The 15,682-nt window shown below is 50.1% G+C and overlaps 1 protein-coding gene across 1 annotated transcript in view; it reads right to left on the reverse strand.

Moving 5' to 3' along the window:
• CKAP2L (cytoskeleton associated protein 2 like) overlaps positions 1–15,682 on the reverse strand; it is an 81,328-nt gene that overhangs the window by 30,948 nt on the left and 34,698 nt on the right. Inside the window, exons 5-8 of the mRNA XM_075342963.1 lie at positions 7,923–8,130; positions 7,583–7,738; positions 4,509–4,572; positions 4,261–4,426 (exon numbers count right to left, since the gene is read on the reverse strand). Of these exons, the coding sequence (XP_075199078.1) occupies positions 4,261–4,426; positions 4,509–4,572; positions 7,583–7,738; positions 7,923–8,130 (594 nt within the window). The remainder of the gene's footprint in view (positions 1–4,260; positions 4,427–4,508; positions 4,573–7,582; positions 7,739–7,922; positions 8,131–15,682) is intronic.

A 15,682-nucleotide genomic window follows, 5' to 3' on the forward strand; every position in this document is an offset into this window, starting at 1 on the left:
CGCGTCCCTCCTTGGTGGTTGATGTATGCCACCGCTGTGGAGTTGTCCGACTGGATTCGGATCTGCTTTCCTTCCAGCCACTGTTGGAAGGCTAGTAGGGCAAGATACACTGCCCTGATTTCCAGAACATTGATCTGAAGGGTGGACTCCTGCGGAGTCCACGTTCCCTGAGCCCTGTGGTGGAGAAAAACTGCTCCCCACCCTGACAGACTCGCATCTGTCGTGACCACTGCCCAGGACGGGGGCAGGAAGGATCTTCCCTGAGACAATGAGGTGGGCAGGAGCCACCATTGTAGAGAGTCCTTGGCCGTCTGGGAGAGGGAGACTTTCCTGTCTAGTGACGTTGACTTTCCGTCCCATTGGCGGAGAATGTCCCATTGAAGTGGGCGCAAATGAAACTGCGCAAAGGGAACTGCTTCCATGGCTGCCACCATCTTCCCTAGGAAGTGCATGAGGCGCCGCAAGGGGTGCGACTGACCCTGAAGGAGAGATTGCACCCCTGTTTGAAGTGATCGCTGTTTGTTCAGCGGAAGCTTCACTATCGCTGCTAGAGTATGGAACTCCATGCCAAGATACGTGAGTGATTGGGTCGGTGACAGGATCGACTTTGGAAAGTTGATGATCCATCCGAAAGACTGTAGAGTCTCCAGCGTAGCATTCAGGCTGAGTTGGCATGCCTCTTGAGAGGGTGCCTTGACCAGTAGATCGTCTAGGTAAGGGATCACCGAGTGTCCCTGAGAGTGCAAGACTGCTACCACTGCCGCCATGACCTTGGTGAAGACCCGTGGGGCTGTCGCCAGACCGAATGGCAGAGCTACGAACTGAAGATGGTCGTCTCCTATCACAAAACGTAGAAAACGTTGATGTTCTGTAGCAATTGGCACGTGGAGATAAGCATCTTTGATGTCTATTGAGGCAAGGAAGTCTCCTCGAGACATTGAGGCAATGACAGATCGTAGGGTTTCCATCCGGAACCGCCTGGCGTGCACATGTTTGTTGAGCAGTTTTAGGTCCAGAACAGGACGGAATGAGCCGTCCTTTTTTGGAACCACAAAGAGATTGGAGTAAAACCCTCGACCCTGTTCCTGAGGAGGGACAGGGATCACTACTCCTTCCGCTCTTAGGGAGTCCACCGCCTTCAGCAGGGCATCTGCTCGGTCTGGATGTGGGGAGGTTCTGAAGAACCGAGCTGGAGGACGAGAACTGAACTCGATTCTGTACCCGCGAGACAAAATGTTTGTCACCCACCGGTCTTTGACCTGTGACATCCAAATGTCGGAAAAGCGGGAGAGCCTGCCCCCGACCGGAGATGCGGGGGGGGGGGGGGGCTGAAAGTCATGAGGTAGCCGCTTTAGAAGCGGTTCCTCCATTTGCTTTCTTGGGGCGTGCGTGAGCCCGCCAGGAATCTGAGACTCTTTGCGTCCTCTGAGTCCCTTTGGACGAGGAGAATTGTGTCTTGCCCGAACCTCGAAAGGACTGAAACCTCTGCTGCCATTTTTTCTGCTGAGGTTTGCTTGATCTGGGCTGGGGTAAGGAAGAGTCTTTACCCTTGGACTGTTTAATGATGTCAGCCAATGGCTCGCCAAACAGTCTATCTCTAGATAAAGGCAAGCTGGTTAAACATTTTTTGGAACCAGCATCTGCTTTCCAGTCCTTTAACCACAAGGCTCTGCGCAAAACTACCGAATTGGCGGACGCCATTGAGGTGCGGCTGGTAGATTCTAGGACCGCATTAATAGCGTAAGACGCAAACGCAGACATCTGCGAGGTAAGGGACGCCACTTGCGGCACCGCTGGATGTATGATAGCATCCACTTTTGCTAAACCAGCTGAAATAGCTTGGAGTGCCCATACGGCTGCGAATGCTGGAGCAAACGACGCGCCGATAGCTTCATAGACAGATTTTAACCAAAGGTCCATCTGTCTGTCATTGGCATCCTTAAGTGAAGCGCCATCCTCCACTGCAACTATGGATCTAGCTGCAAGTTTGGAAATCGGGGGGTCTACTTTTGGACACTGGGTCCAGCGCTTGACCACATCAGGGGGGAAAGGAAAACGTGTATCCTTAGAACGTTTAGAGAAACGCCTTTCTGGATGAGCGTCGTGTTTCTGGATTGACTCTCTGAAGTCAGAGTGATCCAAGAAAGCACTCAATTTACGCTTGGGATAGAGGAAACGAAACTTCTCCTGCTCTGCAGCTGCCTCTTCTGCTGAAGGAGCTGGGGGAGAAATATCCAACAGTCTATTGATGGCTGAGATAAGCTCGTTTACCATGGCGTCCCCATCCGGGGTATCCAGATTGAGAGGGGTTCCAGGATAAGACTCCTGATCACTCTCGTCAGACGCATCACAGGGCGACTGATTGCGCTGAGACCCTGAGCAGTGTGATGACGTTGAGGGTCTGTCCCAGCGAGCTCGCTTAGGGTGGCTGGGGCTATCATCTGAGTCATAATACTCAGCCTGGGAAGCCGGGGACCCCCTTGCAGTCTGGATTAATTCCAACTGAGGGGGATTAGAGGACAGAGACCTCGCCGTGTCCATAGACTGAGCCCCAGTCATGGATTGCAAAGTTTCAAGGATTTTTGCCATAGTCACAGACATTCCGTCAGCAAAAACTGCAAAGTCTGTCCCTGACACCGGGGCAGGACTTACAAGCGTCTCAGCCTGGGTCACTACCCCTCCGGACTCCGGCTGGCGAAGCAGCACCGGATCGGAGCATTGCACACAATGGGGGTCTTTGGAACCTGCTGGTAGAGCAGCCCCACATGCAGCACACGCAGTGTACACAGCCCTAGCCTTGGCAGCCTTGCGTTTTGTGGATGACATGTTGCTGCCTCCTCAGAGCGATCTGGGGTATCCAGCCAGGAAGCGACCTCACAGTGCAAGAAATAAATAAATATATATATCTGGTGACACAGTACACCAATACACACTGAGGCACTAGAGGGGCCAGCTGAAATGCCGCTTACCGCCCGCTTAAGAGCGGGTGTGTGGTCTCCAAAAGCCCCCTAGTCCAGGTCTCCCAGAGCCTTGCGTCCTTCCTCCAGCCAGACTGCATGTAATGGCTGCCGGCGTCCTGGGAGAGGAGGGGGGGCGGGCCCTGGGCGTTCCTGACTAAGAGCGGGAAGCCTGCTTCCCTCTGTGCCTAGTGAGAGGGCTGGAGCATGTAAATCAGGCTCCAGCCCTCGTCGCTGCTGCGAAACAGCGTCTCTCCCCTACCCTGATTGACAGGGTGGGGGCGGGAACGAAGCGGAGCTAGGCCGCAAAAGCCGGGGACTGGATTTATAAACGCCGCCGCCGTAAAAGCGCGGTCGGCGTGTCCCCGGCGCACTACAAGTCACAGCAGCGCCGCCGGTCCAGTGGGGGTCGGCGCTGCGTTCCCACAACACAAAAGTCCCCCAGTAAACTGCAGGAACACCAACTCAATCGTTACGGTCCCCGGCGCACTACAACACCCAGCCAGCCCGGAGTGTGTCTGTGCCTGCCGGGGACACAGAGTACCTGTATGATGCAGGGCCATGTCCCTGAATGTACTCCTGCTCCATATCCATCAGGTGCAACTGGGTCTGTGGATGGAGCCCGGCGTCAGAGCTTAGAGGCCGGCAGGATCCCACTTCCACAGAGCCCTACAAGGGGATGTGGAAGGAAAACAGCATGTGGGGCTCCAGCCTCTGTACCAGCAATAGGTACCTCAACCTTACAACACCATCCACGGGTGAGAAGGGAGCATGCTGGGGGCCCTATATGGGCCCTCTTTTCTTCCATCCGAAATAGTCAGCAGCTACTGCTGACTCAAATCTGTGGAGCTATGCGTGGATGTCTGACCTCCTTCGCACAAAGCTTGAAAACTGGAGAACCCGTGATACCACGGGGGGGTATAGCCAGAAGGGGAGGGGCCTTGCACTTTTTAGTGTAGTGCTTTGTGTGGCCTCCGGAGGGCAGTAGCTATACCCCAATCGTCTGGGTCTCCCAATAGAGCGCTGAAGAAATTATAAGACTGTCCTATTTTCGAGGAAACACGGTAGATATGGGCAGAACTGTACAATGATTAGCTGGAACTGAAGAGACATTGGTGAAGCAATATCCGGTCTGTAAACCGGCCAAGGATATATGGGACTCACAATATCAGGTCACATCTACTCAATGGCCGACTTTCAGCAGTCTTTAGCTGCTATAGTGAGTCAGATATAGGGAAGTTTTGCCTTTTCTGACCCTGCTCCCACTTCTTCTGTGGTCCTCAGTGTGATGAATGGGCATTACCTGGAAAAAATTGCAACCTGGAGCTTCACGGCAGAGCCTTGGTCACATACACCTGTTCCTGTGCAGGGGGTCTTTGCCTCTTCTGTACAGTGTATATATGGAGATAATGGGATGTGCTCATAGTTTTCATTCTCCTCCTCAGCTGGTAAAGGTCCAAATGTGACCACTAAGGAACACAAGTCAAGAGCATTATATAGGTATCCCCCCACCTCAGTGTAGGACAATAACAATATAGGAACATCAATCACCTTTCGTCTTCTTGTTCATGTTCTTCATGATGTCAAACACAGCATCTCGCAGCTCATCAATTGGCTGTGAAATAGAGAGTTAATATATATTAGTGCACCTAGGCTTGTACACCATCGCTATATAACTGTGCGACTCCACATCTACGAATAAAAGGTAATGCAGAGCCGATCTAGCACTACTTCCCCGTTCCTCCAAGGGGATGGACCTAGTCCGAAGCTCCACTCATGGCGGAGGTACGAATTGGAAGGGTCTATAGCAGAACATGGCCCCTCCAATCTTAGGAGACCACATCCGATCATAAAGCAATGTCATCTCTTACTGATCTACCATCACTTTATGAGATAAGAAAACTCCTATAGTAAAAAACCCAAAAACCACATAGTTCAGTAAGAGGAGTGAGGCCTATACAAGACCTCAATGTCTTCGATGGCACTTAGCTCTTAGCTAATTTGGAATTTAAGGTGCCTTCAAAAGAGGAACTGCACTTAAAAATAAGTTTTGACGAATGTTTTAAATCTATGCAGGTCCACCTGCTGAGATCCTCACTAATGGCCCAAATAAAGGGGCAGAAACGCTCAGCCGAGTATCAGAAAGTCGTAAAAGCTAAGGATGGCTTCATAGAAAGCATAGAAGCCAATCTTCATCTAACCTCATCCGCTCAAGGAGAGAAGTGCTTGGTGGTCTCATTTCATTTTAGCCATAGGTTGGGGTTTTAGGACCTGGAACTTCAGTGATTAAAACTTTTGACATATCACATGTTTTCTTGGTCGGCCCATTTTTATTTAAAGGGAATCTGTCACAACTTTGACCTTCTTAAACTGTTAATTTGGGCATACAGGTAGTAGGATACTGACAATAGTCTTACCTGTATGTAGTTGAAATATCATCTTTTATTGCTTTATGCTAATGAGTTATTCCAGGCTATGGGGAGTTTGCTGCCCGGAAGATAAGGCTATGTGCGCACAGTGTGTTTTTTTGACGCTGCGTTTTTGTGCGGTTTTGGCCACTAAAAACGCACAAAAACGCACCCGCGTCGAAAAAAAACGCGTCAAAAAACGCATGCGTTTTTACCGCGATTTGGTGCGTTTTTGGCTGCGTTTTGATCTCTGCGTTTTTCCAATGCATTGCATGGGGGGAAAACGCAGAAAAACGCAGGAAAGAATTGACATCTCCATTTTTTTTTTCAAGCTCAAAAACGCAGCTTAAAAAAAAAAAGTTGTGTGCGGACAGCAAAAATGAAAACTCAGACTTTGCTGGGGAAGCAAAGTCATGCAGTTTTGAGGCCAAAAACGCACCCGAAAAACGCGCGAAAAACGCACTGTGCGCACATAGCCTAACCCTGCCTTCACACTTCATTAGCATAGTTTTCGCCGCCTATTAGCGTCACAGCTTGAAATCCTGCGCCTGTGCAGTAAATGTCCCGATGTTAGCCTATATTGTTCCGCCCTCCGAAGGGCATTGGCTTCATTAACTGTTCTGCGCAGGCACCAGGGAGTCACTGCTACTTTCCGTCCAGTGATCCCCGGCGCCCTGTGGAAAAGTGCTATCCCTACTTCCTTTGGAGGGTGGAACAATACAGGCTAACGTCAGGACATTTACAGAGCAGGGGCGGTATTTCAGATCAGAAACTACACGTCACAGGTAGGCGGCAAAAACAACATTAATAAAGTGTGGAGGCAGGCTATCTTCCGTGCAACAAACACCCCATAGCCTGGAAGAACTCAAATAGCATAAAGATATGAAAGATGATTTTTCAACAAGAAGGCATGTGCTATGAGGCAGAAAGGTAAGACTATGGTCAGCATCCCATTACCTGTATGCCCATATTAATAAGTTAGAAAGGTCAAAGTAGTGACAGATTCCCTTTAATGAGAGAGTGGGTAGCCCTAGATTGGGGATTATAGTAAATATGTTAGTGTTAAAAAAGTTCATAAGTGCCCTAATGCCCCCCGATTCTGGGTTGTGGGATTCCAGCATGCAGGGTGGAATCCACAAACCTATGCAGCCGCTCTCACAAGTGAAAGAACGAGATCTTTCCACTAAAACAAGTGCTGCTGTGTACTTTACTAAGTTGTTACTGAACGTATACTGGCAATGATGTGCTATGTCAGTAACAGATGAACCCCAAAAGCAATTGTGAATTGCATTTTTTTCTTTTTCACCTCTTCCCCGCAATTGAAATGGTGTTCTTGTTCACAAGTACCATATTTTCTTTAAGACAATCCCCCTCCTCCCCCCAAATTTGGGAGGAATGTATGGGGTGCATCTTCTAGGCTGGATGCGCCTGGCTCGCTGTGTGGGCGTGGCAGCGGTGGAGCAGGTCACAGGACGCAGGAGCAGGGTCGCTGCTGCAGGAAAACGGCGACTGGAGTGAAAAGTGGTGGCTGCTATTAAAGAGAATGAATATCCACTGCTCCTAACCCTCATAATCTTGCGTATGGGGAACAGTGAATATTCATTTTGGATTAGATGACACCTGACATCAGCAGGTAACTGGGGTGCATGGCCCCATGTACACACTGAAGTGAGTTGCTGGCATTAAAGGGAACCAATCATCAGGATTTTCGTGTATAAGCTGCAGCCAGTGCAGTACTGGCACTATCATGCACAGTGTGTACATACCATCAGGGTGCAGCTCGGGTGTTTAGGCAGTGAAATTCATCTTTTATAAAGTTTGAAATTTCGTGCACTTTTTGATTGACGTGTGCACCTCTCTGTTAATGTCCGGGCGGGTTATGCACGTGTTCCCCGCCCCCCCGCGCTGCCTGTTCCTCCCTCCCTCCCTCTGGCTGTATGTAAATATCTAATCTTCAGAAACACGGCGCCGGAGTGGGCCTCTGCGCACAGCGCTTATCTCCGGCGCCATGTTTCTGAAGCCCGCATCACACAGCCCTGTACCTCATACAGGGCTGGTTAATTCGACCGAAAGATGGAAAAAAAAAAAAAAAGTTAGGGTTCTTGTTAGAGAGGGGAAAAAAAACAAAAATGCAGACAAAAAAAAATGGTCCTAATGGGTTTAGATTAAACAAAGCGATTTACCGCTGTGTAATGTCCAATAGTGGCTGGAACTTACCGTGGCCCCAAACTGCACCCCCTGTTTGTAGACGTCAATGACATCATAGACGCCTTCCCTTTCCAGCAGCCTGGCCTCGCACACCCAGTATTTTGCAAACTTCTTTCCTTCAGGGACCTTGTCCAGTGCTGCGCGAATATCGTCTCCTGGAAATCCCTTCAAATAAAGCAGCATCAGTGAATATAGGAGATACACAGATTCATGGTATGCCCTGTAAAGAGCGCGGAGATATTACCAGAATATTATCAGAACACAGTAACAGAGCAAATGGTCCCATTATTTTTTGACGAGATGTTGTAGGCAGGATTCCCATAGACAAGGCCTGGTGGAGATCGTTTACCTTCTCAATGAGTTGAAGACACTCGCTAAGTGTTTGGCCGATTTTGGTTGACAGAGCCAGCAGCTCCTCCTCTTCCTCGATACCATCCCACAGAGAACGGTTACATGGGTTTTGCTTTTTCGCTGTGGGTGGCCTCTTTGGTGGCAACGCCATGGGCGGCCTCTTGTAGGACTTCCCCTTGGAGGCTAGCCACTCCTGTAACTGCCTCCTTATAAAAGGGAAAATAAGAATGTTACAACCAGTCTGTACATCGGGATGTTAAATCTTATCAATGTCTCATATCTGAACATCGGATTACAATGGGGAGAGGGGAAATGCTACATTTGCCCTGAGAACAAAAAGAAGTCATCATGCTGACCATGTAATACACCGGTTTGGCTGATGTTACTCTAATGTGTTTGGTCACCTTAACAAAGTTTTCCCTGCCTCCCGGCTGCAGTTTCTGCAAAAAGAACAGACTATGGTTTCCTCCCTCTCCCCAGGTCTAACACTGAGCCTCCTGTAGACCATCATGGTTGACAGCGCTGCAGCCAATTAGTGAGCTCGGTTGGTCCGAGCAACTTGAGCCATCTCCTTACTGAGCGGCTGGTGCCATCTGCCTGCTGACCTCGGTTGGTCCGAGCGGCTGGTGCCATCTGCCTGCTGACCTCGGTTGGTCCGAGCGGCTGGTGCCATCTGCCTGCTGACCTCGGTTGGTCCGAGCGGCTGGTGCCATCTGCCTGCTGACCTCGGTTGGTCCGAGCGGCTCGTGCCATCTGCCTGCTGACCTCGGTTGGTCCGAGCGGCTCGTGCCATCTGCCTGCTGACCTCGGTTGGTCAGAGCGGCTCGTGCCATCTGCCTGCTGACCTCGGTTGGTCAGAGCGGCTGGTGCCATCTGCCTGCTGACCTCGGTTGGTCCGAGCGGCTGGTGCCATCTGCCTGCTGACCTCCGTTGGTCCGAGCGGCTGGTGCCATCTGCCTGCTGACCTCGGTTGGTCCGATCGGCTGGTGCCATCTGCCTGCTGACCTCGGTTGGTCCGATCGGCTGGTGCCATCTGCCTGCTGACCTCGGTTGGTCCGAGCCGCTGGTGCCATCTCCTTACTGAGCTCAGTTGGTCTGAGCACTCGTGCCATCTGCCTGCTGAGCTCATTCAGTGTCTGCAGTGCTGTCAATGTTACATCAGCGCTGCAGATACACATCAGTGGCGGAGACTCACACACGGACCGGGGAACGGTGAGTAAAGAACAATGGATTCATGTTGTCCGGACCACGGCTCAGAATTAATCAAACACTACCTGCATTTTTTGCAGCAGTTATGCTTTGCTCTGAAACACTGCAAAATATGCACAAATATGGACACACATGACAGTCTGGGGAATTGTCCCCGCTAAGAACTAATTAACGGATCCGTTTTCCATAGACTTCAATGTAAAAAAAAAAAACGGATCCAGCAGACAACAGTTTTTTAAAAACGGACAACAAAGTTGTGTCTGCAGAACTTTTTTGCCAATAGATTTTTGCTGGATCCGTTCTAATGGATTATTACAGGACTTGTGAACTCAGCCTAAGCCATGGTTATTATTTAATTTTTAGCCATAAGTGACAGAACTATGGCATGTGACTAGGATGTTGGGGACGCCTAATATGTGTATGCTCATTACTATTAATAAAACAGGCATTACTAACTACAGCCGCTCTGCCGCCATCTTTCCACTGGTACTTGTTTTCAGAGGTACATCACAAGACCACTGCAGCCTATCTCTAGCCTAAAGAGGCATATGGAACAAGATCACTGAGGCCAGCGATTGGCTGCAGTGGTCACAGAGGATATAGGGCATCATTGTTGCAATCATGGTAAATAAAGAATTAGAAGGGAAGTTCAGGGACGCAGCGACTAGACTCTCTTCCACTAAAATACTGATAAGTGGATGAGAATCTAGTCGGTACGTGACCGCAAATATACACTGTGTGCAGAATTATTAGGCAAATGAGTATTTTGATCACATGATGCTTTATATACATGTTGTCCTACTCCAAGCTGTATAGGCTTGAGAGCCAACTACCAATTAAGTAAATCAGGTGATGTGCATCTCTGTAATGAGGAGGGGTGCGGTGTAATGACATCAACACCCTATATAAGGTGCGCTTAATTATTAGGCAACTTCCATTCCTTTGGCAAAATGGGTCAAAAGTGAGATAGGACGGGCTCTGAAAAGTCCAAAATTGTGAGAGGTCTTGCAGAGGGATGTGCATACAAATCAGAGTGAAAAGGGGGTTAATGCCGCGCATCAGCCAAAATGAAGATGTAGCACGTTGATGTTATAAACGTATTCTTTTATTCCATCGGTCTACGTAGTAAGTTACTATGTTGATGCACTCCTGAAGAAGAGGTATATCCTCGAAACGCGTAGACCGATGGAATAAAAGAATACGTTTATAACATCAACGTGCTACATCTTCATTTTGGCTGATGCGCGGCATTAACCCCCTTTTCACTCTGATTTGTATGCACATCCACGTGGGGCTGCAGCAGACGCCATCCTCCTATGCTCTATCAGTGGTTGTGACTATCACAACCATTTCAGGCGAGTGTATTTTTCCTGATCTACCTCACTGATCTGTTGGTATTACACTATCAGCGCTCCTTATTTTTCAGCTTTTGCAGAGGGATGCAGCAGTCTTGAAATTGCCAAACTTTTGAAGCGTGATCACCGAGCAAACCAGGGCTGTGGAGTCGGTAAGCCAAACCTTCGACTCCGACTCCGACTCCTCAAATTCTCTTGCACCGACTCCGACTCCGGCTCCGACTCCGGCTCCGACTCCGACTCCTACATATATTGCTTATAGTTAGGTGAAAAATTTATTGTAGTACATGAATATGTGTATGTGAACATCAGACATTTAATAATTTTTATGATACAATAATCAAGATATTTGGATAGAACATAAAATATATTTATTGGAATACAACTTTAGAACACAAAAGAAGGGAATTTTGTTTACTTACCGTAAATTCCTTTTCTTCTAGCTCCAATTGGGAGACCCAGACAGTGGGTGTATAGCTACTGCCTCTGGAGGCCGCACAAAGAACTACACTTAAAAGTGTAAGGCCCCTCCCCTTCTGGCTATACACCCTCCCGTAGGAGTACGGATTCCTCAGTTTTAGTACCAAAGCAAGAAGGAGGAAAGCCAATAACAGTTTCAAAAACAAATTCAATCCGATAACTAGATCGGAGAACTTAAGAAACAACGTGAACAACATGTGCACCCGAAAAAACGAAACCCTAAAAACAGATAGGGCGGGTGCTGGGTCTCCCAATTGGAGCTAGAAGAAAAGGAATTTACGGTAAGTAAACAAAATTCCCTTCTTCTTTTTCGCTCCTAATTGGGAGACCCAGACAGTGGGACGTCCAAAAGCAGTCCCTGGGTGGGTAAAAAGATACCACATGAACGGGCTGTCATACAGCCTCTTCCTACAGGTGGGCCACCGCCGCCTGAAGGACCCGTCTACCTAGGCTGGCGTCTGCCGAAGCGTAGGTATGCACTTGATAGTGTTTGGTAAACGTGTGCAGACTCGACCAGGTAGCCGCCTGGCACACTTGCTGAGCCGTAGCCTGATGCCTCAACGCCCAGGACGCACCAACGGCTCTGGTAGAATGGGCCTTCAGTCCAGATGGAATCTGAAGCCCAGCAGAACGGTATGTGTGAAGAATTGGTTCCTTGATCCACCGCGCCAGGGTGGATTTGGAAGCTTGCGATCCCTTATGCTGACCAGCGACTAGGACAAAGAGCGCATCCGAACGGCGTAGAGGCGCCGTGCGAGAAATGTAAATCCTGAGTGCTCTCACCAGGTCCAACAGATGTAAACCCTTTTCAAATTGGTGAACTGGATGCGGACACAAAGATGGCAAAGTGATATCCTGATTGAGATGAAAGGAAGAAACCACCTTGGGAGAAAACTCTGGAATTGGACGCAGTACTACCTTGTCTTGGTGAAACACCAGGAAGGGAGATTTGCAAGATAACGCCGCCAGCTCGGACACTCTTCGAAGAGATGTGACCGCTACAAGAAAAACTACCTTTTGTGAAAGCCGAGAAAGGGGAACCTCTTTCAAGGGCTCGAAAGGCGGCTTTTGAAGAGCAAGGAGAACCTTGTTCAGATCCCAGGGTTCCAATGGCCGTCTGTAAGGAGGAACGATATGACAAACTCCTTGGAGAAACGTGCGTACTTTAGAAAGCTGTGCCAAGCGCTTCTGAAAGAATACGGATAACGCGGAGACTTGACCCTTAAGCGAGCTAAGGGACAAACCTTTTTCCAACCCAGACTGCAGGAAGGAAAGAAAAATTGGCAATGCAAATGGCCAGGGAGAAAACCCTTGAGCCAAGCACCACGCTAAGAATATCTTCCACGTCCTGTGATAGATCTTAGCTGAGGATGGTTTTCTAGCCTGTCTCATTGTGGCAACAACTCCCTGAGATAAACCTGAGGCCGCTAGGATCCAGGACTCAATGGCCACACAGTCAGGTTCAGGGCCGCAGAATTCAGATGGAAAAACGGCCCTTGAGACAGCAGATCTGGACGGTCTGGTAGTGCCCACGGTTGGCCTACCGTGAGATGCCACAGATCCGGGTACCACGACCTTCTTGGCCAATTTGGAGCGACGAGTATGGCTCGCTGGCAGTCGGACTTGATTTTCCGGAGAACTCTGGGTAACAATGCTAGAGGTGGGAACACATAGGGGAGTCGGAATTGCGACCAATCCTGAACCAAGGCGTCTGCCGCCAGCGCTCGGTGATCGTGAGACCGTGCCATGAAAACTGGGACCTTGTTGTTGTGTCGTGACGCCATCAGATCGACGTCCGGCGACCCCCAGCGGCAACAGATCTGTTGAAACACGTCCGGGTGAAGGGACCATTCTCCTGCGTCCATGCCCTGGCGACTGAGAAAGTCCGCTTCCCAGTTTTCCACGCCTGGGATGTGAACTGCAGATATGGTGGACGCTCTGCTTTCCACCCACGTCAAAATCCGCTGGACTTCTTGAAAAGCTTGGCGACTGCGTGTTCCCCCTTGGTGGTTGATGTACGCCACCGCCGTGGAATTGTCCGACTGAATCCGAATCTGCTTGCCTTCCAGCCATTGTTGGAAGGCTCGCAGGGCAAGATAGATTGCTCTGATTTCCAGAACATTGATCTGCAAGGTGGACTCTTCCTGAGTCCACGTCCCCTGAGCCCTGTGGTGGAGAAACACCGCTCCCCACCCTGATAGGCTCGCATCTGTCGTGACCACTGCCCAGGACGGGGGAAGGAACGACTTTCCCTGTGACAATGAGTTGGGGAGAAGCCACCAACGTAGAGAGTCCTTGGCAGTCTGAGAGAGGGAGACAGTCCTGTCGAGGGACGTCGATTTCCCATCCCATTGGCGCAGAATGTCCCATTGGAGAGGGCGCAGATGAAACTGCGCGAACGGGACTGCCTCCATTGCTGCTACCATCTTTCCTAGGAAATGCATGAGGCGCCTCAGTGAGTGCGACTGGCTCTGAAGGAGAGATTGCACTCCAGTCCGTAGCGAGCACTGCTTGTCCAGTGGAAGCCTCACTATCGCTGATAGAGTATGAAACTCCATGCCAAGATAAGTCAGAGATTGGGTCGGGGTTAGATGAGACTTTGGAAAGTTGATAATCCACCCGAAAGTCTGGAGAGTGTCTAGCGCCACCTTCAGACTGTGTTGGCATGCTTCTTGAGAGGATGCCTTTATAAGCAGGTCGTCTAGATACGGGATGACCGAGTGACCCTGCGAGTGCAGAACAGCTACTACTGCTGCCATGACTTTGGTGAAGACCCGGGGGGCTGTTGCCAGACCGAAGGGTAACGCTACGAACTGTAGGTGCTCGTCGTGTATGACGAAACGTAGGAAACGCTGATGCTCTGGTGCAATCGGCACGTGGAGATACGCATCTTTGATGTCTATTGATGCTAGAAAATCTCCCTGAGACATTGAGGCTATGACGGAGCGTAGGGATTCCATCCGGAACCTCCTGACTTTTACGTGTCTGTTGAGCAACTTCAGATCCAGGACGGGACGATACGATCCGTCCTTTTTTGGGACCACAAACAGATTGGAGTAAAAACCGTGACCCTGTTCCTGAAGAGGGACGGAGGTCACCACCCCTTCCGCCTTTAGAGCGGCCACCGCATGCAACAGAGCATCGGCTCGGTCTGGTGGTGGAGAAGTTCGGAAGAAACGAGTTGGCGGACGAGAACTGAACTCTATCCTGTACCCGTGAGATAGAATATCTCTCACCCAACGGTCCTTGACGTTTGCTAGCCAAATGTCGCCAAAGTGGGACAGCCTCCCACCGACCGCGGGTGTGGGCATCGGAGACCGCAAGTCAGGAGGACGTCGTTTTGGCAACGGTTCCTCCGGCTGGTCTTTTTGGGCGTGACTGAGACCTCCAAGAATTTGAACGTCTCTGGTCCTTTTGAGTCTTTTTTGACGAGGCGAATTGGGACCTGCCCTGTCCTCGAAAGGACCGATAACCAGACTGACCCCTCCTCTGTTGGGGCTTGTTTTGTCTGTGTTGCGGTAAGGAAGAGTCCTTACCCTTGGAGTGTTTGATGATTTCATCCAAACGCTCTCCAAACAATCGGTCACGAGAAAAAGGCAAATTGGTTAAGCACTTCTTGGAATGAGAATCTGCTTTCCAATGTCTCAACCACAGAGCCCTACGCAAAACAACTGAGTTGGCTGACGCCACTGCCGTGCGGCTTGTAGCGTCCAGAACAGCATTAATCGCGTACGACGCGAATGCCGCCATTTGCGAGGTCAATGGTGCTACCTGCGGGGCAAATGCACGTGTGACTGAGTCGACTCGCGCAAGCCCGGCCGTGATAGCTTGGAGTGCCCATACGGCCGCAAAAGAAGGCGCTAATGACGCTCCAATCGCTTCATAGATGGATTTCAGCCAGAGCTCCATCTGCCTGTCAGTGGCATCTTTAAGTGCCGCTCCATCTTCAACAGCAACCAAGGATCTAGCTGCAAGCCTGGAAATTGGAGGATCCACTTTTGGACACTGGGTCCAACCCTTGACCACTTCAGAGGGAAAAGGGTAGCGTGTATCTTTAAGTCGTTTAGGAAAACGCCTTTCAGGATAAGCGTGGGGTTTCTGGATTGCGTCTCTGAAGTCGGCGTGGTCCAGAAAAGTGCTTAATGTACGCTTAGGGTATCTGAAATGGATTCTCTCGTGCTGCGAAGCTGACTCCTCTACAGGAGGAGCTGGTGGGGAAATATTCAACATCTTATTGATGTTAAATATAAGATCATTAACTATGGCGTCACCATCTGGTGTATCTAGATTGAGAGCGGTCCCAGGATCAGAATCCTGATCAGTTACGTCCGCCTCATCACCCATAGATTCATCCCGCTGGGATCCAGACCATTGAGATGAATGTGAAGGCCCGTCATAACGAGCCCGCTTAGGCTGCCCGGGGCCATCGTCCGAGTCAGAGTCTTCACCCTGAGGTGTAGATGCCCGTCCCGGAGCTAGGAGCTGAGGGGGACCAGGGGGCAATACATGCACAGTGTCCGTGGTCTGAAGTACAGGCCTAGCTCGCAATGTGTCAAGAATTTGTGACATAGTGAGAGACATTCTGTCAGCAAAAGCTGCAAACTCAGTTCCTGTCACCTGGACAGCATTCACAGGTGGTACACCCTGGGACACGTCCAGCAGAGGTCCCGACTGTGCAAGCGCCGCAGGGGCCGAGCACTGCACACAATGGGGG

This window comes from Anomaloglossus baeobatrachus, chromosome 4, assembly GCF_048569485.1.
Source record: "Anomaloglossus baeobatrachus isolate aAnoBae1 chromosome 4, aAnoBae1.hap1, whole genome shotgun sequence".
Taxonomy (NCBI): domain Eukaryota; kingdom Metazoa; phylum Chordata; class Amphibia; order Anura; family Aromobatidae; genus Anomaloglossus; species Anomaloglossus baeobatrachus.